This window comes from Fistularia commersonii, chromosome 25 (assembly GCF_037954325.1).
Source record: "Fistularia commersonii isolate RoL2024-O1a breed Wild chromosome 25, RoL_Fcom_v1.0, whole genome shotgun sequence".
Lineage (NCBI taxonomy): Eukaryota > Metazoa > Chordata > Actinopteri > Syngnathiformes > Fistulariidae > Fistularia > Fistularia commersonii.
The window spans coordinates 6,744,343-6,772,340 of record NC_141308.1 but is presented as its reverse complement, the minus strand read 5'-3'; the positions used below and the strand labels follow the sequence as shown (position 1 = coordinate 6,772,340).

Sequence of the window (27,998 nt, the reverse complement as noted above, 5' to 3'; positions counted from 1 at the left end):
CACAAAGCGAGATGGAGACCGACCACGATGCGGGCTTTACACAAACACATGCAAATGCAGGCACGGACGTGCATCTGCATGTGCGCGCGCACGCATAGCCCAATGGTTGAAACGCTCACCGAGATCACCTTTGATGCCTGGCAAAAAAAAAAAAGAAGTAAAATTTACATTGCCTTTTTTTTTTTTTTTTACAGGAAAGGGCAGAGATTACCAGAGCACAGCTTAAAACAGTAGGCAAAACACTTCTGTTTCACCTTTTTAAGTTCAAAAACACAAACACAACGCTCTCACCCAGAGCGCTGTTTTTTTTTTTTTTTTTCTTCAAGCTGCGCATGGACTGAGACTCATTGTTCACCGGAGTCTTTGACTAAGTGACAGTGTAGGAAGATGGGTCAGCAGCCTTTTTCTTTGTTTGGTCGCACTGTGCTTTTATGCAAGCTGGTGCCTCGTTTTGATCTCCAGCTGCTCTCATCTTGAATATCATGATTAATGTGGATTTAAGTGTGGAGCTACTCCTTTTCATTTATGTCCAGAATAGATTTACAGATTTTTTTAAAGAAATCCAATTACTGGAAGATGGACCGACGTCCCCAAATCCTCATCAGTATCCCTGATTGTTCCGTGTGGTTTCTCTAATTACCGACTGGTGGCGCTGTAGTATCACTCTTGTGCACAAAGAGCCACGGAGAGGGAAACCACACAGAGCCACTTCAATCTTAAATGGCCACTTCCAACACATTCATGTTTTGGAATTCGTGGGCGCGCACGCGGACGCGCGCCACCGGTGACGATCCGACGGAGTGGCCGTGCGCCTCCAGCGCAACCGATGACTGATAAATGTCACTTGTGACGCGCGGAACGGAACCGGGGGAAGGAGGGCGAAGCGCAAAGCGCAGCCGTCACTCCGGATCACACGGGTTGCAAAAGAGTATGCGGGTGGCCCCTACCGTGGAGGATCGACGGATCAACATTTAGAAGCAGGGGGAACATCAATACACATCTGTGGTTATATATGCAGACAACTTTGGATAATAAATCTATTAAATTTGCTCCTTGTCCCCCCACCCCTACCCCGCCTCTCCAGTCCGCCTCAGCCGGTCCTGTTAATTCAGCCTTCTCGGTCGGGGGACAATAGGGACCACCGGACTGTATGTTTTGACTCATGCGTGCGCGTTAGAGACCGCCCCAGCGTCCACCGCCTCCAAGTCGCTCTCATTCTCGAGATTCATTCATACACACTTTTCCCACCGGGATGGATCCTCGTCAGCCGACGCGCACAGTCAGCGGGTTACAGCCGGCACGTATGGCTGCAAAACTATGGAGAATAGCCTCCGCCTTTGCCTGGATAATAGCGCTGGTTGCCGGTTCGCGGACTCGTATTTATCCACCAAACGAAGGTAATTTTTATTTTTTTTTTTTATTATTGTTTTTTTTTTTTTCTGTTTTGCTGGACGGCTTTTGGAGAGGGGGGGAGGGGGGGTGTGCACGTCGGGAGACTCTGCGCTCCGGACGCGTCCCGGCACGGTTAGGGATCAGCTTTTTATTTCCACATGGAACTTCAACGAAGAAGTTAAAATATAATTCAAAATATGTCAACGTTAAGGTGGTTTCTCCAGGTATTCCATTCAGCTGTGTGTTCTCCCTCCTGATGGCAAATCTGATTTACATTTTGACACGAACGCCGCTGGAGCACTTATTGCACGGCTTATCCAAGGAGACTTTAATAATGACAAAAATAATTCAACGCATATTTACGCTAAACCCACTCTTATTTCTTTCCACCTCAATATGTATTAATTGCATAACCTAGAGAACATTAAACCAACCCGGAGTCATATATATACACGACTCCCCGGACGATTTAAAGAGAAGTGTATTTCTTTTCACCGTATTTTAAATTCATCCTTTCCCGTAATTATCATTAGATGTTATTTATGGTTTTGCATTCTTTGTTTAACCATTTTTCTGCACTTTACATGATAAAAACATGCGATTACAATTTAGAATCATGCATTTGTTTTTATTGATGCATTCTCGGCTGCAGTTTAACCACCCACCTCTCTCTCTCTGTGTGTTTGTAATTGCTTGGTTGCGTGCGTGTGCGTGTGCGTGTGTGCGCATCTCAGTGACCCTGCTGGATACCAGAACAGTGCCAGGAGAGCTGAAATGGGCAGCCAGTCCTTCAGAGGGAGGGGTGAGTGGGAGCTCTTCTCCTGTTCTCCTTTGGACAACACACGTACACACACACGCGGACACATGCACACGCATGCTTGGTCTGAAAACTTTAAATATTCATCCCACAGATTTTGAAATGTGCTGTTGTTCACCAACCCTAAGTGCTAAGATGAGATTGCTGGCGTTGTGTTTGGCACACAATAGGATACGGCACCAGCCAGCTTGATGGTGGGTGTCATTTCTTAGGGTTTTCCACTACCACGCAATTTCCAGACTAATTTCCTGAAAAAAAACATATACATATACATTTATATATACATATACATATACATGTACATATACATATATGTGTGTGTGGTTGTCCATGTGTTTTTGTGAGTGTGTCCACCTCACTTTCCATCTGACTTTAGCTCGCTGACTTTTCTTACCCTTTTGTTGGTTTAAGAGTTATTGGTGAACTTGACTCCTATTTTTTCAGGCGCAATGCTCTTATTCTCTCACATGCTGCTTGATTGACGGGGTCCTGGTCTGAACGCACTGAGCTTTTGATTACAGGCACCCCCCTCCACCTTCCACATCCCCTAGTTACACACACATACATACACACACACACACACACACACATACACGCACGCACAGACACACACATACAAAGCCCAACACAAGAGATGTCTATGGTTGGGGCAAGAGCAAAGTTTTTTTTTCCCCTCTTGCAGCTGTGATTTCTGTTGGATAACAAAGACTCCAAAGGAGACTAGACAAGAAGGCATCAGACCTCATGACAGTTTCTTTTACTGCTCTCATCATCCGTATTCATACAGGGGTTAAAAAAAGAACATGCGGAGGGACATTTGACAATGAGCTGGGATACTGTACACAAAGGAGTACAATTGCACGCTAAAGAGCTTAACGTGTGAAGCCGGGATCAATGTTTCCATTTCGTGATTGATTTAGATGTGATTTTTTACATCCCTCCATGTCATTGTTGAGAAGTGTGTAATCCATATTGGGTCGATCATCAATTTATTAATAAATCCGCGGTAAGCCAATATCGGCTAACAAGATCAACTCCGGAGTAAAAACTTATCAGGGTTCATTGCACATGCATTCATGCACGGCCCTCCACTACACGCACTCGGCCATTCTTTGACTCTCCTTCTCTTTTTCCCTCATTCGACATGGCACATTTAGTGTGTATACGAGTCTCACTAGCAGGGAGCGAGAAGATTATTATTCAGTGGCAATAAAAAGCCAATTTGGAGTTGGGGAGGCTCAGCGGTCATTTGAAGGGTCACAGTACAAGGCAAATTCGTGGCTCTATTGAGATGGATGATGCAGTGAAGGTTGAGCCTTCTTCGCTAGTATGGAAATGTGCCTGTAAAAACCTTGGAGTTGCAACAAATCTGAACCACTGTCCACTGCAGAATACTGATGCAATAGTGAATTTAAGGATTCCTGTCACAGAGGTGAATGAGAGTATGTGCTCCTTGATATGAAATATGATATTTGAGCTTTTTTTTTTAATTTAAATTGATGTAGGCAATGTTTTCCTCTACAGAGGAAACTAAGTAAGCTGGCTATTGGGTGCTTGTTTGGTCGCTGGAACTTCTACAAGAGTATTATATTTACATTTCTTTCTACAGTTAACTATGTTTGAATTGCACTGACTTAATATCTCAATTTGTAAGTGTATTTTCAGTGTAGCTTGCTTGCAGATGTGACCGTGTGAAGTGTCATGTTCTACAGAGATACTGATTTTCCAACTGATGTGATAGAGTATATTTTCACCCTCATGTCCAGTAACTAACCAGATGCTTAAATTCAGCGCATGTGACGTCACACATTCACTAACCGTTCTCAACATCCACCAGAAAAGTTGGGCAAAAACTAGCAACATGTTCATTTTAGGTCTTCACAAAGCTTTTATAAACTGTAGAAAAGTTCATCCCCATGACAACATAGAAACAAACTCAAAAACCACAATCAGGTTTTATTGAAATAATCAAATGACACATCGTTAAAAAAGGCCGAATAAAGATAATTCAGTGCAAAAGAGCTGAAACAGGACCAAGCTTATTCATAAAATCATGATCTGTACCATTCCGTTCATATTTCCTATTCTTTTCAAATAGTCCCAAAAACATTTGAAATAATTTGTTATAAAAGTAAGATCAGAGCATGATATTTTGGTGATATTCCATGATAATACACAGGCTCTTTACTTTTGTTAGTAAGTGTTAAACTAGATAGTTTTGTTTAATAAGTACTAAAAAGGCCATTAATATTTTTCCAAGTGACACTACAGATTTATAGATGTGTTGCACAGTATCATTCTATATGAACAATAGATAGAAGAAAATATTTGCGTAGACAGGTTTTTGTCGCAACATCTTTGTGTTTCCGAAGTTTCAACAAGATGACTTTAGGTCATGTGTTGTTTGATGTCTAAATACATCAGCAACATTTTGATGTTGCTATAAAATCGAATTAGCCTGTTTTTTTTACTCATTGCTTTTGCCTACCCACAAAGACATAAAGCTTTCTTATTTGTTATTTTTTTATTTGTTTCTTTCTTGTGCTGAAATTCTGAGTTGGTTGCTGATTTTTTTCAATTTGGAAAAAAAAAGCAAATAATTCACCGTGTGAAAAAACCAAGTTTTTTTTTTTTAAAGTCTGCTGTAACAGATTTTCAACTTACTTTATGAGAGTGTGGTTCGATTCAAATTCAAGTATCTACAAGTTGATGTTAATTCCGTAGGCATGACATAACAGCATCATTCTGGGATATATCTGAATATTTATGCCATTTGTATAGTGACAGCTTGTAATTTCAATTGTTATTTGGGGACTAAAAGATAATGGACTGACTGGCAGACAACCTCACAAAAGTGGTAACATCAGTGTGTCGACGTCCACGTTGCAGTGGGAAGAGGTGAGCATCATGGACGAGAAGAATATCCCCATCAGGACGTACCAGGTCTGTAATGTCTTGGAACCCAGTCAAAACAACTGGCTGAGAACTGACTGGATCCCTCGATCCGGTGCTCAACGGGTCTACGTCGAGGTCAAGTTCACCCTGAGGGACTGTAACAGCTTGCCAGGGGTCACCGGCACCTGCAAGGTAAGAAGATTTGACAGAGAATAACAATCTTGTTTAAAATTTCGGGCCATCTCTTTGCCAACTAGAATCCAACTGAGGTACGTATCTGGGTAGGCTTGCTTTATTTATCATGTTAATACCTATGCTAATAGTAGACTGAAGTAGACTGCTGCAAATTGGACTTAATTATATATTACTGCAGCTGGTTATTCAAGCACAAATCCCACTTTGACTGATTATCATATTAAAAGATTATGAGTACTGACGGTGATAAATAGATGCCATAGACATTCTTTTCCTAAACTCCCCTTTGTCTTGCAGGAGACATTCAATCTGTATTACCACGAGTCAAATGAAGACAGAGAGAGCTACATCAAAGAGAGCAGCTTCATTAAGGTGGACACCGTGGCAGCGGATGAGAGCTTCACTCAGGTAAAGCCAAGTAACTGAGTCAGGCTTTGAGGTTTTCATCCGCCCTCCTCCACTTACTTTAATATGCTCTTCTCTTAAAAATGTGCCATCCCTTGGCACTTGGCAATAATGTTGTTCTATGTTTTACAAGCACTCCTGTCTTAGATGCTTATCCAGCCATCTCAGAAATGTTGCCAGTTTGCTACTTCTTCATCCTTACTTTTGATTTATTATTTTTTTTAATGACATTGATGTTAGAGACTTTCTCAGAAAGAAAACTGCAATCTCTGAAAGTCAATCTGGGTGGGAGCCAATTGCTAAAAATGCAAAGATCAGCAGCGGTTCATTAGTAGCTGTCTTAAGGTTGAACAAACACATTTAATTAATAAGGGCTGACACGGTTTATTGAACCTTTTATCGGTCAAAATCCATCCTCTCTCTATACAGGTGGATGTCGGGGACCGCATCATGAAACTAAACACCGAGGTGCGAGATGTAAAAGTCACAACTCGGAAAGGCTTTTACTTGGCCTTTCAGGATGTCGGCGCCTGCATCGCCTTAGTTTCTGTCAGGGTTTTTTACAAAACCTGCCCCCTCACCATTCGAAACCTGGCAACCTTCCCTGACACGGTTACCGGAGCCGACACTTCATCCTTGGTGGAGGTCAGGGGTTCCTGTGTAAATCAGTCAGAAGAGAGGGAGGAACCTAAAATGTACTGCGGCGCTGACGGAGAGTGGTTGGTTCCTATCGGTGGATGTCTTTGTAACCCAGGATATGAAGAGAAAGGCAGCGCATGTAAAGGTAAGTCTCTCTTACGGGAAAGAACCAAATTATAAGTGGCCGCCGTATTTGTTTTGATTCAATTCAATGACTGTATGTCAGACTACAATAACAACCTGCACTCCATCTCTCCTGGTTTCATTTCCAAGTCTTTACATAACCCCCTCCAAAATATCCATCACATGTATTTCATGCCTCCGGCTCTGATTGTGAGGGATGGACCGATAACATCCATATTCACCCCTCATTTTGTGAAGTTAGAATAGGAACTCTTTGCGCACAAACCACTGAAACATACTTGACACTGGCCCGGAGTGGTACTTTGAAGCCAGAGTAGCTGCAGTTACACCTTGTTTTACACAGCCTGCAGGCCACATTCTGCTCAGTTATGATAACAACGGATACTAACTATCCACTCGCCAACATGCAGGCAGGTTATGTTAGTAGTTGTGTCGGTACACGCTGCCTAGAATTAACGTACATTTGTGGACTGAAGCCTCACTGAGGCTCATAGACTGAAATTAACCCGCGGATCACTCTCAGTTCAGCCGTTTTAGTGCTTAATGGCGAAAAATGTGACACGTTTAGAGTCAAATGTCGAACACTGCTTTTCTTGCGTATGCTTTTCTAAACGTATACGTTTCTACTGAAAATCTTGAATATGAATGGAATTGAAGAGTTACGAATAAATAATATTTAGACCTACCATAAAAGAAACTAAATCTGGGTCATCGATCAAAATATCATATCGAAGACGTTAAGATTTTGATACAGTTAGGAAATCGGTTGGCCACAAAGTCGATGACTGAATAGCATACAGTATTTAAGAGAATACATCGCTTCTGGAATAAGGTTTTGAAAGAACAAAAAAAAAACAAATCTGAAATGTGAAGAAACAAAAACTAATTACCTGAGTTATTGCCGACATGAACCCGTCGGCCCTAATGGACTTAGAGACTTACACAGGGAACAGATTACGTTTTTGAGAAGTGTATTCCTTTTGTTTTTATTTCCACTAAGAATCAGTTCTAATGCGGCTCTGATATCTGTCGACCGAAAATGATACGAGAGCTATTAAACAATTAGATTCGTTGTGCATAAAACCAGGACGTGTGGAAACAGCTTGGCAGCGACAGAACGTAACACAATCCGCTACCGACGTCTTTTAAAGTCACTTATCAACTCCACGAATCATAACAATACATTTTATTGCACCTGGAGAAGAAAGTCATCTATCTGTTTTTCATTTGAAACGTTCATTCGATACAAAGTGTGAATTACTGCCATTTACAAGTGTTGGCAGTTGAACTTTAGACTATTTGTCTCCTTGAGAGATTACGCAGGTATGTGTAGTAGATCATTAGATGTAGGATCATTCACCACTTTCGAAGGAATATATATTACACTGTGAACTGTGTAATGTTTAAATTTTTTGTGCGATTTTATGCGAGTTTCACTCTTTTGTTTAGATTGTCTGTCGGTTATTCCAAACGACGAGAAGACTTTTAAACCCCGGCGTTTGTAAATGTTAAATCCAAAAAGAAGTTCTCAAGTCTCAGTGTGAGGTGCACTGACATAACAACAGCCATCTGGACAAAGATGCTTCTCTATCACTTACAAATCTTGTCTGAACTTTCCTGTAGCAAATATTCAAGCTGTTCACACATTTAGCCAACATACATGTGGCGTGGATGGCGTGTAATGTTTCTAAGTGACTGTGACGGCGAGGAGCACTAATTGTGTGTGTTTTCTTTTAAAAGTGTTGCACAATGGACAATAGTCTTTGCAGAGACACGTACGACATTGCATCGCTTCCCGTATTCAATCACATGAACTGTGATTGAACACACAACACCCTCCCCTATACACACACACACACACACACACACACACACATATGCAGATGGAGAGACAGAGTGACTGGGGAGGGCGACTCACTGATCTGTTCCCTCGATTTTATTTATGTAGCTTATCCCAGCAGGCTAATTGTATAACAAACAGACCAATAACTCAAAGGGAAGAGAAGGCACGTTTGGGAAAGACAAGGGTGAAGACGGGCAGAAAGGGAGAGATGCATTTGGTGCCTGTGGGCAATATGCAGAGTGGGAAACTGTACCTTTTGTCTCGCCATAAGATGAACGGAAGCCAAACTTCTGTGTGTCAAATGTTCTCAGAAACCTTAACACCCGCTCGCCCCATTTGTTTTTCCTTAAAAGAGGAGGTGGATTGCGGGGTGGACCCCGATGCCTAAAAGATGTTTCTCCTCAACTAGATTTAGGAGAGACCCTTGACTCTGTTGAACCTTCAGCAGATGTGAAGTGCCATCTATCTAGCCACTGCCGGCCTCTGTTCCTCCCCTCTCTCCCTCTCCTCTTTCCCTGCCTGTCAGGTTGTTGGCTGGGCTCAGCTGCCTCACTGGAAATCCATCAAAGTCTGGGTGAATACCATACACGGCTCAGCGAAAACTCTGACCCTGCACTATTGGATAGGCGCCTCAACGCTTCTCCCATTTTAAGTTCGAAAAGCTGCAGGGGAAGAGGGCACATGGAGCTGGATACGATGAAAAGACATATAGATTTGATAGGAGATTTAGATGATCTGTCTCTCATCTTGTCACTAAGGTCGAAAGGTTTTTAGGTTTCCAGACTCGTGTGGCGGCACTTTGTCAGCATTGGAGACAGACAGACAGAGACTGAGTTTGCGTAGATGTAACCGCAACAAGAAGTGCAAGCCTCTGGCAATGTAATATTTCCCGGGAAATCAATGTAAATGTCTGGAGACAAGTCGCATTATGTTTTCCCGCTTATGTAGCAAAAAATCTGGGACTCTTTCCTGCTGCGCAGAGGGTTACATTGTGTGGAAGAATATGAATTTGCTCTTTTTCTGATGAGAAATGACATTAGAAATAAACATTCAAGATTAGATTTTCAATGAAAAAGTTTCAGCACGCCTTGGCTGCGGTATTGTTCAGAACATTACCAGAGGTGGTATGAGTAATCAATATTTTAAAAAGGGCTCTAGAAGAGCTCATTATAGCTACACCCTTATAAATCACCTTAGCAACAGGGTAAACAAAAACACATCAAAAAACTTTATTATTTAACGGGGCGTGGCGCAGAAGCTAGAGCAATCGTCTTTGGAACTGAACATTCACGGTTCCTCCTAGAGCGTCAAAGTGTTGTTGAGCAAGACAATGAACCCCTAAATGCTTTCCTGGCGCTGGTGGACGCCGTGCTTAGTTCTCATGGTTCGTCCACGATTGCTAACTGCAGAGAATGAATTTACCCATGGGGATTAATAAAGGATATATTAATCAACAGCTGTATTGATGGGCCTGACTATTCAAAAAGTATTACACGATATTAAAGCAAGTATAAGGAGTATACGAATGTATGTATTTTTGATTCAGAGGATGATATTTGACCATATCGGTGATGTTACTTGCCGAGTTGCGTGCTCCAAATGAGCCTACTTTTCGGATCCTCGACTGATGATTACCTGAATGGGTGACGCAACCGATGTATAAATTCATTGGGTGTTTTTCAGTGGCTTCAGTCTCGCTCTTGTTGCATTTATCTCTTTCCCACACCAAGGACGCTATGTCTCTATTTATGATTGCTGGCGTATTTGTGAGTTCGCCTGTCGGTCCGTAAAATCATGCTCAAAAAGTTATCTCCCGATTGCTGCAAACAGACCAAGGTATCACCTACTCTGTTTTAGTTAATTTAGAAATCCTGCAAAGCTTTTTTTTTTTTTTTACATTGGTCTCTAAAGAATGCCCTTCTGCTCTGACATGGCATTTTGCAGAAGGCCCGGTTGAACATTTACAACTAGGAGGGTACTTTTCCATTCGTGTTATATGTCGGTGTAATTGAGCATCCCAAAAATGGATTTCCATTCACAAGAGTAACCATGGCAGTGAAATGTTAAAGGTTCACTTTCAGTGTTGACACAGGGTGATGAGGACGGAGAGGATGAGAAGTGAAGCTCTGAAGAGGAAGAGGGGATTATAAGTTGAATAGAGAGATAGGGGGATAGAAAAGAGCCGCTGACAGCAAAAGGCATCAATACCACAGCAGCCCCTCCCCCCGCTGAGGGCTTGGTCACAGGGCGCAAAGGGGACGGATAGAGAAACAAGAGAGGTAACTCCCCCTCCTTTCCCAACTCCTGGTTAATGCCTAGGTCATGGCTGAGCTTAATGAAGACGTCAAAAACTCTGACTGACAGCCGCACACACAAAGACACACATGCTCGCATACTCACACATATTGATATAGACACGGTTTAGCTGCAGAGTGCAGGGTCATGACCGAGGTAGATGAAGACGTCAAAAGTTTGACAGCTGTGATCCGTCTGGGGGGGATCGGAAACGTAGGGGGGGACAAGAGGCGAACGGAGGAGAAACAACAGAGAGAATCTAAAATGTGAATGGTTAGGGAGGCAGAATGAAAGAGGAGCCTTCTGGTTTTTGTCCCGATGTCTTTCTCCCGGCCTCCTTCCTCTGTCATCTGATTCTGCTGAAATTCAGCTCACTGCCTGGGAGGGTTGGAATGTTTCTCTGTGTGTGTGTGTGTGTGTGTGTTTCTGTGTTCCCCGCGTCTTTAGAGATTTCATGGTTGTGGTTCTTTCCAATGCACCTGCAGTGTCTCATCGACAGCAGAGAGTGTTTGAGTGAGCAGAGTGGTAATAGAGAGGTAGAGAGGAGGAGGGGAAAATGGCCACACTGAAAGAAAGAGTGAGCGGATGATAGAAAGAGTGAGCGGATGATAGAAAGAGTGCGTAATCGCCGCATTCAGTCCCCCTAATTATTGCATCGCATTTTTGGCCTTGAGACTGTGTTGGATTGCTGATTTGGTGTGTGTGTTTGTGTGTGCATGAGCACACAAGTAAGTGTGTGTACTGTATTTCTGATTTTCAATCTTACAAAAGCCTCCCCTCCCTTATACTCACAGTTTGGAGGACTGCCCAGGAATGCCTACAAGCGCGTGGTTGAACAAAGAGTAGGAGATGGAAAAGGAATATGCGCGTATTTGAGTGTGGATGAGTAGATTTTGGTCGTACAGCAGGCGACAAAGCAGGGGATGACGCTGTAATGGCACAAGTTATTGTCTGAACCAAGCTTAACTCAGGTGGGGGGTTGGCGGTCTGCATTCCACCATCACAATTAAAGTATATGCCGTTATGCATGTTTGCGTGTGTGTGTGTGCGGGCGCACGCACATGCTATTGTCTTCCACTCCCAGGTTGCTCTTAGACGAGGCTTGCCAGCTCCACCAGCCCCGTCTGTAGCTCCCTGGCAGTGGAACAAGCCCCGCTGTCTGTCGCTGTCTTCCTTTCATTATCCCTCCTTTCTCTTTTTTTCAACTCTACTCCCTGATCCATGGTCAGGGGTGGGGGTGCTGCTGGTGGCAGGGGTTGATCTGTGTGTGGCAGGGTGGGAGGAGAGGAGGGTCATTGTTGTAGAGCCCCTTTTCACATGCTAATGTTCAAGCAGTTTGCTTTTTTTTTGCAACATGCACATTTCTCTCCTAACCCTTTGCGTTGTGAGTGTTTAAACTTGAAGCGATCATTCCAACATACGACTTTTTTTAAGTGCAAGCTGAACCTAAGAAGAGAGATTTTAGAGTTTTTATAAGAGCTTTATAAGTTCGGGAGGAATGTTGACTGATTGAATTTTTTTTTTTTTTTGACAAACTTGTTTTACAGAGGAGGGACAGTAGAAAAATGATAAGATTCAGGTCCATTTGACGGCATTTTTCGGGTTCTAATTATCAGGGCACGACCTCAAAGATTAATAGTGTCCCTCCTTCACAAGTGGCAGTCTGTCAATCAGTCCATCCGTCAATCTGTCCCTCCCTTCATCCATCACAGAGACAGGTGTCAGGCTGGAGCAGTGGGGGGGAGGGGTACTTCCTCCATCTACACTACTCAGCTGGGAAGGAAAAAGGGATGATGACAGATAACATGGGTTCAAGGAGAATACACACACACACGCACACATACATACATAAATACACACACACTAACTAGCCTCCACACTAGCATACAGTGTGCTCTTAGTCGGATTTGCAACGAGCTGCATTTGCATTTTAGGCAGAAGAAGAATGCATATGCAAATGCAGACAATCCTGATAGTAATCAAAGGGCACCTTCTCCTCTGTGCCGTTGTCTCCCCCTCCTCCTCGCTCCCTGTCTTTCTCCTCACCTATTTATCTTCCGATCCTTGTCATTCTCACTGTCTCACCTCCCTCTACACTTTTCCTCACTTGTCCCAAGCAACCAATCAGCTGATTGCAGCATCTTAATTCTACCATGATCTGGTTGGATTTGCACACACGCCCAAAACGTCCGCCTTTTTGAATTTGTGTTGACATAGTTTAATGTCCATATTCCACTCGGTTTACCAGTGATGCGCGGCTCCTCGGGCCCTACGCTGCCTTCGAAAGCGTGGGGTTAATGTTGGGTTAACGACACCCTCATGATCTCCTATTTCAGGTCAACACTCAACCCTCCCCTCTAAACTCTGAAAACACTTTGAAACCAGTGCTAAAGACACAAAAGCCCTCAGACATGGAGAGAATGGAGAGACATAAGAGGGCGCTGAAGCAAGTTTATAGCTTCTTTCTTTCTCTTCCTCTTTCATTCAGACTTCAGAACTGGAGAAAAAGGATAGATGATTGGGTGGGACTGAGACAAAAGCAGCGTGCTACCCCCTGGCAGTCTTGTTTGGCATTGTAATCAAGTCTCAAACCCTTTGCAGGTCAAATTCTTTTCTCCGTCTCTCTCTCCCTCTCTCCACCCCCTCCGTGGCTTACATACCTACTGCAGTGATTAAAAACAAAGCGACACGCACAGCAGCAGGTGGATAATAACTGTATTTTATTTCGCATCTGATTATATCAGATAGAACATCACGATTAGTCATTCGCCTCATGAAAGACCGTCTTATCAGGTGTTGTGTTAATGGTTTTACAGGTTTCAACTGCTCTGAGTCATGAGCGTTCTTGTTTGATTTAATTCGAATTGGTATAGATAGGGAGCTATAAACACGACAAGTTGTGTTCACGGCTTTCGGGGCAGAAATGCTGTACAAGACAGTCGTCACAGATAAAATAGGAGATAAGAGGAGGTCAAGTGTACAGGAAGTAAATAATCAAGGTGGTGCAAAATATGAAGTGAGCAGTGTGTGATAGGGGAAAACTGTAGCAGCTCACATAGATGGGGCAGGATAGTTGGTGTGGGAAGATTGCAGGGGGAGACGTCCTTTTATCTATTGGTGAAAGTATACAAACCCAGTCAAACACACACACGCACATGCACACACACAAACACACACAGTCACACATTATTGCTTTTTTTCCCCCCAGTCTTTTTGGAATCTCTTCATCTGTCTTGGAAATATTAAAGGGTGGGGCGGGATGGTAGGGCCAAGTACATGAGGAGACGGTGGAGCCGAGGAAGGAAAATGAATAGGATGTGATGATGAAAAAGAAGGTGTCGAGGGAAAAAAATATTGCAATGGAAACAAATGAAGGATTTCCTTCTGAAATTCAAGAGGCAAGAATTGCTCTTACCCATCCACGCTTCGCCATCTTTTTGGCTTCACCAGTAGATGTCAAGCGGTATAATTATGCACTCATTTATTGCATTGTTGCTCTGTCAATGCTTGAACTCCTCAGTACACAGAGAGAAGATTTTCTTTTCTTGCTGCTTTTCTCTTCTTTCATATATTTAAATGTCAATTATATTTGTGTGGGCTGCCGGCGCTGTGGAGTTTTGATGTATTCAGTACCAGTGTTTTTGGTTTCCGTATGTGTGTGTGTGTGTGTGTGTGTGTGGGAGCTGATCAGTTCTAGTCTAAGTGTTCTCTCACACATTTAATCTTTTGTTCATCATAATCAAAGGCTTAAGAAGTCAAAGTGCATCCATAATATACAATATACAGTTCTCTCCATTTTTGGGTTTCTATTTATAAAAGTTGAGATCCAACCAAGTGTAAAAGGCATGATTTAATTTTGTGTGGGCACAGTCAGCCTGAAAAACAAAAGGATCCCTCTAGGGGTCAGAGGTCAGTTGCCCTGTAGCCAGTTTTAAATTCATTGCTTGCGGCTCGCAGTGCACTGGGACTTTGATCATATTAACATGGTCAGGTGGCCCTACTGACAAGGGTTTTTGTTAACAAATTGCCACGTATATTAACATCAGTCATTTTCATCAAAGTCCTTTTTCATTCCTGAGTCTTATTTATCAGCGTGTATTTTGTGTTGCGTGATTCTTTTTCTCATTAACATTTGCAATGTTAAACGTCTTCCTCTCTACGTACCTCATTCGGATATGATAAAATATGTGTTTGTGTCATCGGTCCTAGATGAGGTCAAGAACGGATAAACAAATAAAATGAGGAAACCACTTGTATCCATAATGTTCAGTACATGATTAAAAATCAAAATCTAGTTTATGGGTACTTTCTTTTCAATAAAATGCTTTGTTGTCTCCAGTGGTTCTCAGTGTATCGATCACAGCTTTTTTTTTTTTTAAGTCCTAAAAAATGTATGGGACGTTTACTGTTTGGTAATTTTGCAGCAGATTTATATTCTTTAATCCTTTCCATTTTTCATGTGTTTAAGAGTTTATTTGTTTTTAAATGTTTTGTCTGTTTCTGAGAATAATGAAAATCATTTTGTCTAATATGTCAGTCTTAACTTCTTCAACTTAGAACTGTCTTGTAATGTGCAAAAGACGTGCACACGAGTAAGTAAGCATTGTCTGTTTGGTTGAAGCTTTCCTCTGTCGTCTCTCGGCAGCCTGTGCTGCAGGTTTCTACAAGGCCGAGTCCTCAGATGCCACTTGCTCCAAGTGCCCTCCACATAGTCACTCACTAAGAGAAGGCACAACCGTCTGCGACTGTCACTCTGGGTACTTCCGTGCTGACACTGACCCTCCCTCCATGGCTTGTTCTCGTAAGTACAAGCACTCTCACACACGGACACACACACACACACACCAACACAAATATACACACTCGCACACCCTCAGACACACACAGCTGACAATGCCTAAGTGGAAAACACAGGCAATCTGTACGTGCAATTCTTGCAAATAAAAGCAAAAAGGCACACTCATTGTATTCCTCCTCCCTATCTCTACCAAACAGAGGGAGACAGAAACTTGTCTGAATGCCTTCCCTGTTTCGTGATCCCATTACTTATGACTAAACCGCCATCTACATCCTGTCTGCGAGTGATAACTGAAGACACTGAGAAGTGAATAAATGTCCTTTCTACCGCTTTCCCTGTCCCTCTGAGTCTCTGACTAAGTCATGTGTGATAGGTTTGGAGACCTCAGTCTGTGTGTAGTAAACTTAATTATGCCTGTACACAGCACATGGTTTTCTTGGCCTGGGAAAAAATAAAATAAAATACAAATACACTGTTTCTCCTCCACACACAAAAAAAAGAAATACCACTGAAGGAAACATCGACCCCTCGAAAATATCTCTGAACGGTGTGGTTTTCACTCCGATGCCAGATACCGTATGCCTGGAACTCCAAGAACTTCCTTTTCCTTCCACTTAGCTTCAGTGCTGTACCTAATGTCAACATGCTTGGTTTTTCCTCATGGCCAAACCTTCATCTTTCTCTTCTTCAGAGCCGCCATCGGCCCCACAGCAGCTGATTTCAGTGGTGAATGAGACATCGGTCGTGCTGGAGTGGAGTCCCCCTCGTCGCCTGGGAGGGCGCAGTGACGTGTCCTATAACGTGGACTGCCTCATCTGTCAGCCTGGCGCTCAAGCAAGCGGCCACGGTCCGACTGGCGGCAAAGCCCTCCCCAGAAATCACAGCGTCTCCCAGCCCGATGCTCCGCACGGTGGCCAGGGGATGCAGTCGGACCAGGGGCTTTTGGGGTCCGACGTCCTTTCGGGGCGAGCGGTCTATCAGAGAGATCACCCCAGACTCACCCCTGGCTCCGGCCCCCAGCTCTGCCAGCCCTGTGGCTCAGATGTGCTCTTCTCCCCGGACCAGACTGGTCTGAAGACCACCAGGGTGGTGGTGAGCGAGCTCAGGGCGCACACACACTACACCTTCATCGTACACGCACGAAACGGGGTCTCCCAGGCCGGCAGGGCAGGAGCGGGACAGAGCGTGTCGGTCACAGTTACTACCAACCAAGCTGGTGAGTTGTCTTTGAATAATTTATTTAAATGTAACCATTCCTGTAACACATAAGATATTTATATCCAGCGTGCATGAATGGGCCAGTAAATACACATTTTCAAAAATGCAATAAGGATAGCTTCTGGTAATGTTGTCAAGGGGAGCTTGTGACCTGAAATTCATGGAGAGGAAACAATTAAAAAAATGATTATTTTGGATGACTAAATACATTTAACACAGAAAGCTCAAAAAAATCAGGTTTTTGTCTTAAATAAAATTAGCGTACGTGCAATACAGGAATCCCAGTTTAAATACATAAGCATCACTTTAATTAACTAAATGAATTAAATGCATATTAAATGCTTCCTTAACCCAGCAGTTTTCATGATGAAACTAATTATAAAAAAAATGCATCTAGATTACGTCTTCACAACAGCAGCCTGAATTTTTTTTTAATTTCAGTGCCACAGTGTAATGCTTTTAAGACACTCTTCCTTTTTTCTCTCTGCTGCAAACTGTTGTCCAGAATATCTGTTATAGTTGCCATAGCTATTACTTTGTCCTCCCACACCACAGCTGAATTAATTATAGTGGTGTTCTTGACCATATGTCAGAAAGCGTTCTGGGAAATGTAAACCGCTGACTTAAATACAAATCGACACAGCTGGTTGACATGAGCGTAGATACAATAAAAAAACTAAATCAAGAAAGACAAAATAAAAGTTAAATGAACAGTATTAGAGAGATTAAGTGCATGAGTGTGTAAGAATGTATTTCCTGGTGTTCAATCTTCAAACCAACTGCTTGAAAAAAAGAAAATTCTCACAGATTTTATGGTGTGTTTCATTTCGGTTGAGAGGGTGTCAGTTAGGTTGTGGTGTTTCTCACACATGCCCTCCATAAGTTTCAAGCGTGTGCTTTTTTTTTTTTTTGTGTGCTGTTACGTCTCAACTGTCATCGCGTTACGTCTTTTGCGGTTGCATTTAGAAACGTGCACACCTGCTTTGTTCTGGTACCCTGGAGAAATAATTTAGCTGTGACTGCACAGCATGAGAGTGAGTCTGGGACGTGTCATGTCCAGCCTCTACCGCCACATGGCCGAATATCATGTGAACGGCCACAAAAGATGAAAAAACTCAGTGAAAAGGAATTGGAAATGGAGCAGTGTAAGAAGAGAGAGAGATAAGAATTGTTTGTCCCTCTAGAGTAGAAAGGTATATGATTTAGGTCAGTTCTCAGGTTCACTGGGTCAATGGGATTATTGATAAATGGGGAGCCTATATAACATTTTAGCTGTCAGAGGATCATAGGTGTTCTCACTGAATACATGTATTATAGGAGATCTAGAATCCAGCGCACCAGCTGCACCAGATGTCCATCTAATGTTAAGAAAACCAGTACAATAGATTGTATCTGCGTGCACGTTATTCTTTATTCTATGTAGTTCAATGTTTATTGTTTGTTTTGCACTTTACTGTTAATGTGCACTCTATTATTATTTTGTTAATTTCACGAAACCATTGGGAAAGTGAGAAACTACTTTTCGATTTCTCTGTATGTCTAGTACATGTGGAGAAATTGACAATAAAAATTACTTTGACTCCTGAATGTGATATGTTACATTCTTTTTGAATTAAAATAAGACAAAAATCCATATAACCTACTATCAAATACAACATTAGACTTAAAAGTGGGCTGCATGGTTGCACAGTGGTCAGCGCTTCTTCCTCACGGCAAAAAGGTCCCTGGTTTGACTTTGGCAAGGGTTCTGTTTGGACCTTGAACGTTCTCCCCTTGTGTCTGTGGGTTTCCTGCGGGATCTCCGGTTTCCCCCAGCAGTCCAAAAACATGCTGTAGAATAGCTGGAGACTCTAAAATGCCCAGATGTGTGAATGAGAGCGTGAATGACTTTTTCTATATGTCTATATGTCTCTATATGTGACCCCTGTGATCGACTGCCGTCCGGTCCGGGGCGAACCCCGTCTTGCGACCCTGAGTGAAGGTTAAGCAATATAGATAATGGATGGATGGACTTAAAACCAACTTTAAGTGTCATACATTTGAAATTGCACTGTGTATAGAAAATGTTGGTTAGTCGAGATCAAAAACCATTACTTACAGGGCCCAGAAAAAATGGATGAGATGGAAGAGCACTAAATGTAACTTCTGTGATGAAGCAGATGCACCTGGTAGCAACAATTATACTACTGTTATTCAGAAATACACTGCATTTTTCTTGTTTTCCCCCAGCTCCCTCTCCTGTAACATCCATCCAAGCCACTGACGTCACCAGGCACAGCCTGTCATTGTCCTGGCCGCGACCGGAACAACCCAACGGGGTCATCCTGGAGTACGAGGTCAAATTCTACGAAAAGGTGAGTCACCCAGAGGTTAATGTATCTCTGGCAGTTCTCCAAAATGCCAATATATTTTATGTTTTTTTTTTTTTTTGTTATTTGACCAATCGTAGAGATAGATTTGCTGTCAGGAATTCACAGAGCCCCTTTTTCATCTGTTCCAATCAGGATCAGAGAGAAAGGTCCTACCGCATAATGAGGACCTTCTCTCTGAGCGTAGATGTCACAGGTCTAAACCCCCTCACCGTGTACGTGTTTCATGTGCGCGCTCGCACGGCAGCTGGATACGGACAGTTCAGTGCCCCATTTGAATTTTCTACCAACTCAGGTACCGCCATTCTCATTCTCAACAGGTTTGGGAGATGCTTTTATCAGGATGAAGATTTAACTCTCTGTCCTTCCCTGTTAGATCCTTTCCCTCTGATTGGTGAGGGAGTAAACTCTGCCTTCCTATTGCTGACTGTGAGCGGGGTGGGAATTCTACTGCTCATATCTGCCGCTGTCTTCATCATTAGTCGAAGGTATTTACAAACACATCCAGCCGGGAATGCACGTTTTACTGTTTGTTAGAATCGGTGGGAATTTCCCTGCCAGTGTTTCTCAAACACATAACTGACATTGTGAACTGTACCGGCCATGGCTTTGAGGAAACAGTCACCGTTCACAGACAGTGCCCACAACTACCCTGTCATTGCATTAAATAATGTGTGTGTTACCTGGAGCTTTTAAAGGGGATTAGAGTGGAGACAGTGATAATCCCTTTGTCTCTGGCTTGTCATCACTGTCTCTTCAGCGGCGCAGCATGTTTCGCACCGGCTTGCATTCTCTTGTTCACGCACGCGCACGCCCCTCACCACATACACACAAATACATCCACGTACAAGCACACACACACACACACACACAGATTTACAAGTGCATTCACACGCACACACACCTGTTCAGATACAGAGGGTTTTTTTGGCAGTTTCTTTGTTTAATGGAAAAACACCTTTTATCTTGCTTTACCTGAGGCATTGCCCCTCCTCCTGCTCTCTCTTAAATGCTTTCATCTGCTCGCTCTGTGTCTTTTCTGCAGCCCATTGCTCTCTGTTCTCATTGTCATCACCTTCCATTATAGCAAATCCTTAAAAACCCAATGTATTCAGAGTGCTACTGGAGGAAAAACAAACAAAGTTGAAAGCGTTGTAACAGAAATATGCTTTTGACAGTCACATTATTGTAAAAATCCGTTTGAACAAAGTTGCACTTGGATGGTTACAAAAATATAAATGATTAAGACTGATAATGGAACAAATTTATGGTGCCGATCCGGTGTCTGCTTCACAGTAAGGCATTAAGTGAGTGACCGTGCTTTTCCTCATGCCTGACAGTCACCCTTGACCTTATCTATAATGCAAATAGGCTGTCCACAAAAGAAGAGAAAATGGGATTACTTTCTTTATATAGAAGTTGATACATATTTTGCTTATGAATGAAATCCCGACTATAAATGAACATGAAATGTAATAAAGTTGTGACAGAATGTCTATGATGAACCTGTTAGCATTTCTGATAAATGTTCACCTCTGTTGTGCAATCAGGAGGAACAAGTACAGTAAAACAAAGCAAGACTCGGAGGAGGAGAAACATCTTAACCCAGGTAGATGACTTACTGTAAACATGAAATAAACAAACCACTAATAAAAAACAAATACATAAACACACACAAGCACACACACACTGGGATGGATCATCTTCCTCTGGCCCTCTGGTCCACTGCACCTGCTCACATCCTTTAGACATGCTGCCAAAGACATTTACATAACATATGCAGCAGTTATACAACTTCTCACCCTCTCTCTTCTCCCTCAATACTTCTCCTCTCCTTCCTGGCAGGAGTGAAAATCTATGTGGACCCGTTCACCTACGAGGACCCCGATCAAGCCATCCATGAGTTTGCCAAGGAGATCGATGTTAGCAGTATTCACATCGAGAGAGTTATTGGCATGGGTAAGCCTGGTAGTAATGCTCACGCAACAACTGACATACACGTTTATTTAGTGCTGACAGAGTTGATTGCTGTTTGTGTGTATATGTGTGTGTGTGTGTGTGTGTGTGTGTGTGTAGGAGAGTTTGGGGAGGTTTGCAGTGGTCGGCTGCGTGTACAAGGAAAGAGGGAAGTCTACGTGGCCATCAAGAGTCTGAAGGCAGACAGATATTCAGACAAACAGAGGCGGGATTTCCTTTCCGAGGCCTCTATTATGGGACAGTTTGACCATCCAAATATCATTCGTCTGGAGGGGGTTGTGACAAGATGTGAGAGTTAAAGCAACTTGTAATCTGTTTAACCATCAATGACATTTAAATTTGAGTTTTTGCGTGAGGATATAGAGCCGACCTTGTTATTTCTTTTCAACAGGCAAGCCGCTGATGATCATCACAGAGTTCATGGAAAATGGGTCTCTGGATGCTTTTCTTCGGGTACGTATTATATATTTTATATATAATATCTTTTCTTGTTAGATTTGTCTCATATTAAACATGTATTCGGTTTTAAGAAGTATATTTCCAGAATACGATAAATGAACCATGTATATAATGCAGTCAGCTCATTGCTGACACCAGCTAAAATCTGTAAATTACACAAAAATTATCGAGGAGACCATGTGAAATATTTTGGAATCTTTATTTTAGAGGATCTGTCTCATTTAACTAGTCTCTTTAATCAAGGATCAAGAATCAAGATTTTTAATTGTCATTATGCAGGCACAGTGAAATTTTTCGGACAAATTATTTGCATAGCGCACAGTTATATACGTGGTGTGGATGGCATGAAAGATGATACGAGTATGACTGAGTTAAAAGTGCAATTTCAATGTTTCTAGAAACATGACGGCCAGTTCACAGTGATCCAGCTGGTGGGCATGTTGCGCGGCATCGCCTCAGGCATGAAATACCTGTCAGACATGAGTTACGTTCACCGGGACCTCGCAGCCAGAAACATCCTGGTTAACAGCAACCTGGTCTGCAAAGTCTCTGACTTTGGCTTGAGTCGAGTCCTGGAGGACGACCCAGAGGCTGCTTACACTACAAGGGTAAGATTGAATATTTATATAAAAGGACATACATATCTCCCCTCCTTAATGGTATCTCATTATTTCTCATGATTTTGAACATTTAGACGCTTTTAAAAATCGATCACGTCTTTAGCTCACGTGTGATTATCCGCGGCCTGAAATGTGTGACGATAACTGAATTTGAAAAATACTCATGTATATGTCCAAGAAAAAGAATAAGACATTTCCTCTTTATGTAATAAGAAATACCATCAAACAACCGACCAACAATAAATTGAATGGACTAATACAACATTTATTGCTATTTAGGAAGTCATCGGGACTTACCTGTCACCTGGAGGAAAGATCCCAATCAGGTGGACAGCCCCAGAGGCAATAGCCTACAGGAAGTTCACCACAGCCAGTGATGTGTGGAGTTATGGTATCGTCATGTGGGAGGTGGTATCATATGGCGAGAGACCCTACTGGGACATGAACAACCAGGATGTGAGTCATTTTTCATCTTTTAAATTACGAGTTTCATCACAGTCACATAAAACTAGTAGAACCTCAATACCATACAGTATGTAAAGAAACCAGATTTGTGAAGGTAGATTGTCGTTATCATGGGTATTGCCTATATTATTTTGTCCTCTTCTGTGAAATGTGCACATTGGAAATGAAGCAGTAAATCAGATCACACAAGCCTCAAGCCTATTCCCTTCCTTAAGACTGGTGCTAACTTGAATTGACTTCATTTGAAATTATATTTCAACTCTCACTTAAATCTGACAACTGTATGCAGGGTTAGGTGATATAAAGTAAAATTGTATTTCACTATACTTAGTCATTACCTACAGTTGGAACGCAATTAAGTTCAAATGACATTTCGCAAAGTTTTAAAGAAATTAAAGCTTTAGTGGGTATTCCAGAAATCTGGCACAAAATCACCTAAAATCCATGACTTTGAATGAATCTAGGAAAAAAGAAATAATCAGGAATTGGGGGCAGATCATCAGAAAATTATCTCATGAAAAAAGATTTTGCAGTTATCATAATCGTATGTCTCTCAAAGTTCTCAATATGTAAAAGAATAAAAGGTATTCACGATTGTAACACAATTGTTAATAGATGACATGCTGAGATGAGTATTGTTCCAAATTTTAGTGATAGTGATCGTTCATATCAATGAGGAAATTCCTCACTAAAATGAAGATTTTTGCTTTAAATCAATATCTGCTTTGTGAGTATTTTCACCAAGTCAAAGTTTAGATCTTAAGAGGCCATTTAAAAAAACGAATGGCTACATCAAGCAGGCTGTCCTTCTCTCAGGTATTTCAACAAGGGTCTCTCGAGGAACATGAGACATTACGCTGCAGTACAGAATCCAGTGACACGCTGACACAGTATAATTGACCCCGAAACCCTTTGAACATTGTAAATTTTCCTATCAAACAAAGCAAACTTGGGATAATAAAGACTCAATATTTTTATTGAATGTGGGGCCAGCAGCCGATGCCCTCGATGCCCACCGTAATTTGTTCTCCATGGGCTACCCGAACTCCACCCACGCCCGAGATTTTACCTCAGCAACCACCAAAGCTGCATGCCGCTTGGCCTGCCGGTACCTGTCAGCTGCCTTCAGAGCCCCACGGGCCGGAAAGGCCCGATAGGACGCCTTCTTCAGTTTGACGCCATCCCTCATCGCTGGCGTCCATCAGCAGGTTCAAGGGTTGGCGCCCCGACAGGTGCCGACCGCCTTATGGCCGCAGCTCCAGTCCGCCGCTTTGACAATGGAAGCATACAACATGGCCCATACAGACTCAACGTCCCCCGCCGAGGTGGGAGTTGAAACTCCTTCTGACAGGGGACGTTCCCAGACGTTCCCAGCAGACCCTCTTGTTACGTTTGAGTCTGCCGGGTCTGACCGGCATCCTCCCCCACCATCGGAGCCAGCTCACCACCAGGTGGGGATCAGTTGACATCTCTGCCCCTCTCTTCACCCGAGTGTCCAGGACATGCGACTGCAAGTCTTACGACACAACCATTACGTTGATCAAAGAACTGTAGCCTAAGGTGCATGGGTGCCAAAAGCATATATGTATACCCTTATGCCTGGACATGGCATTTGTTAAGGATAATCCATGACAATCACAGAACTCCATTAACAAAACACTGCTTGAGTTCGGATCAGGAGGGTTCCTCACAATCCGTATCCGTGGGCACAGTCCTTGCCCACGTGAGCGTCGAAGTCTCCTAGTAGAATGAGGGACTCCCCTTTCAATCCTTCGGGCTGTGCTTGGCCGAGCCTCGTGGGTGAAGGCCTGGCCACCAGATGCTGGTCATCGAGCCCCACCCCCAGGCCTGGCTCCAGTGGGGGGTCCCAGTGACCCACGTCCAGGCAAGGGAGAACTGGATCCAAAGTTTTATGTTCTTCATGAGAGTCTTCTGAGCCATGCTTTGTCTGGTCCCTCACCTGGGACTTGTTTCCCTTGGGTGACCCTTCCAGAGGCATGAAGCCCCAACAACATTGATCCCCCGCCTCGATAAGGTGGCAGCTCAAGGAGGGAAAATTCTATGGCTGAACAAATATGCAGTTGCTTTGCTTTTTAACCCTGATAATACTGAGTTGGGCAAAAAGTCAGACCAATATATGTAAACTTTTAAACACTGAATGTGCTTCAGTTGATAAGTCTTTATGAAACATTAAAAAAAGTATTTTTTAACTTGTTATAAACTTTGCCGTTGAGCCTGTTTGTTTAACTAAAAACTGGTGTCTAAGCATCACAACGGTACATCTTGGAACCCTTTTTTTTATTTCTGTTGGATTTGATTCGCGTGCGGAAAAAAGATCACATGAAATAGCTATGCACAAAAAATCCTTTTTTAATTACATAGTCAGCTACATTCAACAGTATGTGGTTGATTAGTAATCAGTGTAAAAGAAAAGGAAGTCTTTGAAAAGCAAAGTTTTGTTTTTTAATTACTTTTTTTTTACTTGTTTTACTGCAAACATTTTATTTGATTATTCAAGTCAAATACTAAAGAAGCTTTTGCTGGACACATTCTTTTGCTGATTAACATTTGAGTTTGATATCGATCCAACGAGTTTTAAAAACTTGAAGCTCTAGAGCTGCCTTTCAATATTATTTTACCTCTTTTGAAGGTAATAAAAGCAATAGAAGAAGGCTACCGCCTGCCTGCTCCCATGGACTGCCCCGTGGTTCTGCATCAACTCATGTTGGATTGCTGGGAGAGGGAGCGAGCCGAGAGGCCCACCTTTAGCCAAATACTTAACATGCTAGATAAACTTATCCGTAACCCTGGAACTCTGCGCAGGACAGGAGGGGAAAGGTAAACGCCGCCTGATAATAAACTCCTATATGAAAAAAATGTATATTGTGTGTCGATGCACAGCGCTTATTCAATTCTTATTCATTTTTACAGGCCAGCAGCCGCCATGTTGGAGTCAGACGTGGGTCCAGAGGTGTGTGTTTCAGTTGTGCAGCAAGTTTGCGTGCCCAAGTGGTCAGTGTGTGACTGGTTACAGACCATTGGCTTGGAAAGGTACAGAGATACTCTGGCAGCAGCAGGATATTCCAGCCTTGACAGCCTACTGGCTCTCACACACCAGTAAGTGCACCATGCACGTTGGACCAAACACACACCTGTTACAGTGACAAATATGATCCCGTCTCAATTATGTTGGTCATTTTTAAAAATGTCACACAACTTGCACATTCCTTTTCTAAGCTTTACATGAAATTTATAGACCCCATTATTTCCCAAATAACTGTAACCCCTGTTTAATGTGTATCTTTGTTTCTTCACATAGGGAGATGGACAGACTTGGAATTATCACAACATCACACCAGGACTTAATAATTGCAAGTGTGCAGCAGGAAATGTTGTCTCAGATGGAGCAATTGCAACACACTATGGTTCCAGTCTGACCCCGAGAATGGATACAAACCTGTTTTGCGAAGATTTTCATTTACCTCATCCATGCACTTTAGGGGAACCATTCAACAGTGGAAATACAAGGAATGGAATAAAATGAGTAACTGTGAGAAAATGAGCGGGGTCGGGGTTTGTGAGAGAAAGCAGCACTTTTGTGAATTTCCATTTCTTCTGGATTTTTCTAAAACATGATCTGGACATGGACACAGATAGCATGAAGCTACTGAGAGTTCAGAATGAAGCCTCATCCTCTTATCCAGTTCTGTTTTTCACTATTTTATTATCTGTTTTGTGAAGGCTGACATGAAAGGCTGTGCATAAGCAGAATGGCTTCCAACATTTTTCTTTTGCTGCTTTGGGCTTAACTTGAATACATTGTGTTTTTCTGTTGGCTTGTTTGTTTGAATGTATGTGTGTGTGTGTGTGTGTGTGTGCACACTCGTGTTGCTAATGTGTCGGGGACATAAATGCATAGGGATGTAGTTATGCTTAGGGTACATCTCCAGGAAATGAATGTTTCTATGTATCTCGTCTGAGATGAGAGAGCCTCTTAACTGTGTGTGTGTGTGTGTGTGTGTGTGTGTGTGTGTGTGTGTGTGCGTGTGTGTGTGTGTGTGTGTGTGTGTGTGTGTGTGCGTGTGTGTGTGTGTGTGTGTGCGTGTGTGTGTGTGTGTGTGTGTGCGTGTGTGTGTGCGCACAAATTCTGTGTGTGTGTAGCTTTACCTCACACAATACCGAATCTCCTTTGTCAAGGTATCAACTATTTTTAAACAGTTGCAAAATGCAAAGTTTAATTGAACACAGAAGGCAAAGGGCAGAATGTATCATTACTAGATCTTATAGTCTCATACTAATGGACTGCGTGATACTAACATTGTTGTTTTTTGTATTGAATTTATATTTCAGTTGTGTATTAAGCATTTAAGTTACATCGCTGTCCATGTGTGTCAGTTGTGTGTGTCTGTCATTTGATGCTGAGAGTTAGCTACATTAAGCATTTTGTTTATTTATGGTCTTTTTTTTAAACCTAGTTTGTACATTGTAAAATAGAAACACTGGAGAGAAGTTGTAACAATTGCCATGTCGCATTGCAATAAATGCTAAAATCCATCTAAATCCATTTAATATTGTTTGCATAGAGGCTAGTAATATATTGAATACACAGCGAACATTGCACTGTAGGGATGATATCAAGTAAAGTCTCAGAAGCTTTACGCTTTTCATCTTGGAGTTTGGTGGAAGAATGTGTCCTCTGTGGAAGTTGAGATTTGGTCAGAGGTGCCTGTAACAAGGAAATAAACTCCAGAAGAACACCCAGCTGAAATGTTGCTTGGGTAATCACAATCCCTGTCGGCTTTGTATGTGAACGAAAGGACAGGCAGAGACAGAAAGTAAAAAGATTAGGAGGAGAAAAAGAGAAGAGGGTGGGAGCTGGACATAAAAGGGAGGAAAATTCAGAGTGGGAGTTTATGTCGCATCATTCTTTTTGGTTGGCTAAATTGGGCTGAGTTTGCAATGCAAACTTGTCGAATCAGCACACACTTGTCCCCTGCTTCACTGCCACACACATATATTTTTTACACACCCCGGGGAGTTGATTGCCGGACGCTTTTGATACACAAAGAAAAAAAGATAAGATCAAGATTCTGGAAAAAAAGAGAAAAGGTTGATGTTTTCCCAGACTAATGAGAGTTGCCTGCAGACACACAAATGGGCGCACACCAACGTACACGCACACATACATGGGCTTGATTCACTTCCAGTAAGTCCAAATCACACTCAGCAAACAAAATGCTGATGGTGGTTAATGAGGCAGTTGCCTCTGAGTAAGATACAAAAAGGAGAAGACAGACTGAGGGAGCCATGCCTGAGGCAATGAAAGACTCTTTTAAATAATGAAGACACTGACATTACATTTAGCAGGTACCTTCGTGTGAAAATACCCTGCAAATTGTGCTGATTTTTTTTTCAATGTGTCAATTGAATGTGATTTAAAAATTATGATATGAAAATGGTTTATGAA

General features: G+C 42.5%; 1 protein-coding gene across 1 annotated transcript; it reads left to right on the top strand.

Moving 5' to 3' along the window:
- Window positions 1-302: 302 nt before the first annotated feature.
- Window positions 303-27,085, top strand: LOC147219012 (ephrin type-A receptor 4-A-like). Its single transcript, XM_086172700.1, has 19 exons — window positions 303-1,397; window positions 2,127-2,194; window positions 5,099-5,296; window positions 5,597-5,707; window positions 6,134-6,488; window positions 15,271-15,426; window positions 16,115-16,639; window positions 18,871-18,995; window positions 19,146-19,305; window positions 19,387-19,498; window positions 20,561-20,619; window positions 20,856-20,969; window positions 21,087-21,275; window positions 21,379-21,440; window positions 21,845-22,054; window positions 22,346-22,522; window positions 25,182-25,369; window positions 25,463-25,648; window positions 25,851-27,085. The coding sequence occupies exons 1-19, from the start codon at window positions 1,253-1,255 to the stop codon at window positions 25,966-25,968; spliced, it is 3,258 nt and encodes a 1,085-aa protein (XP_086028826.1). The 5' UTR covers window positions 303-1,252; the 3' UTR covers window positions 25,969-27,085.
- Window positions 27,086-27,998: the final 913 nt, after the last annotated feature.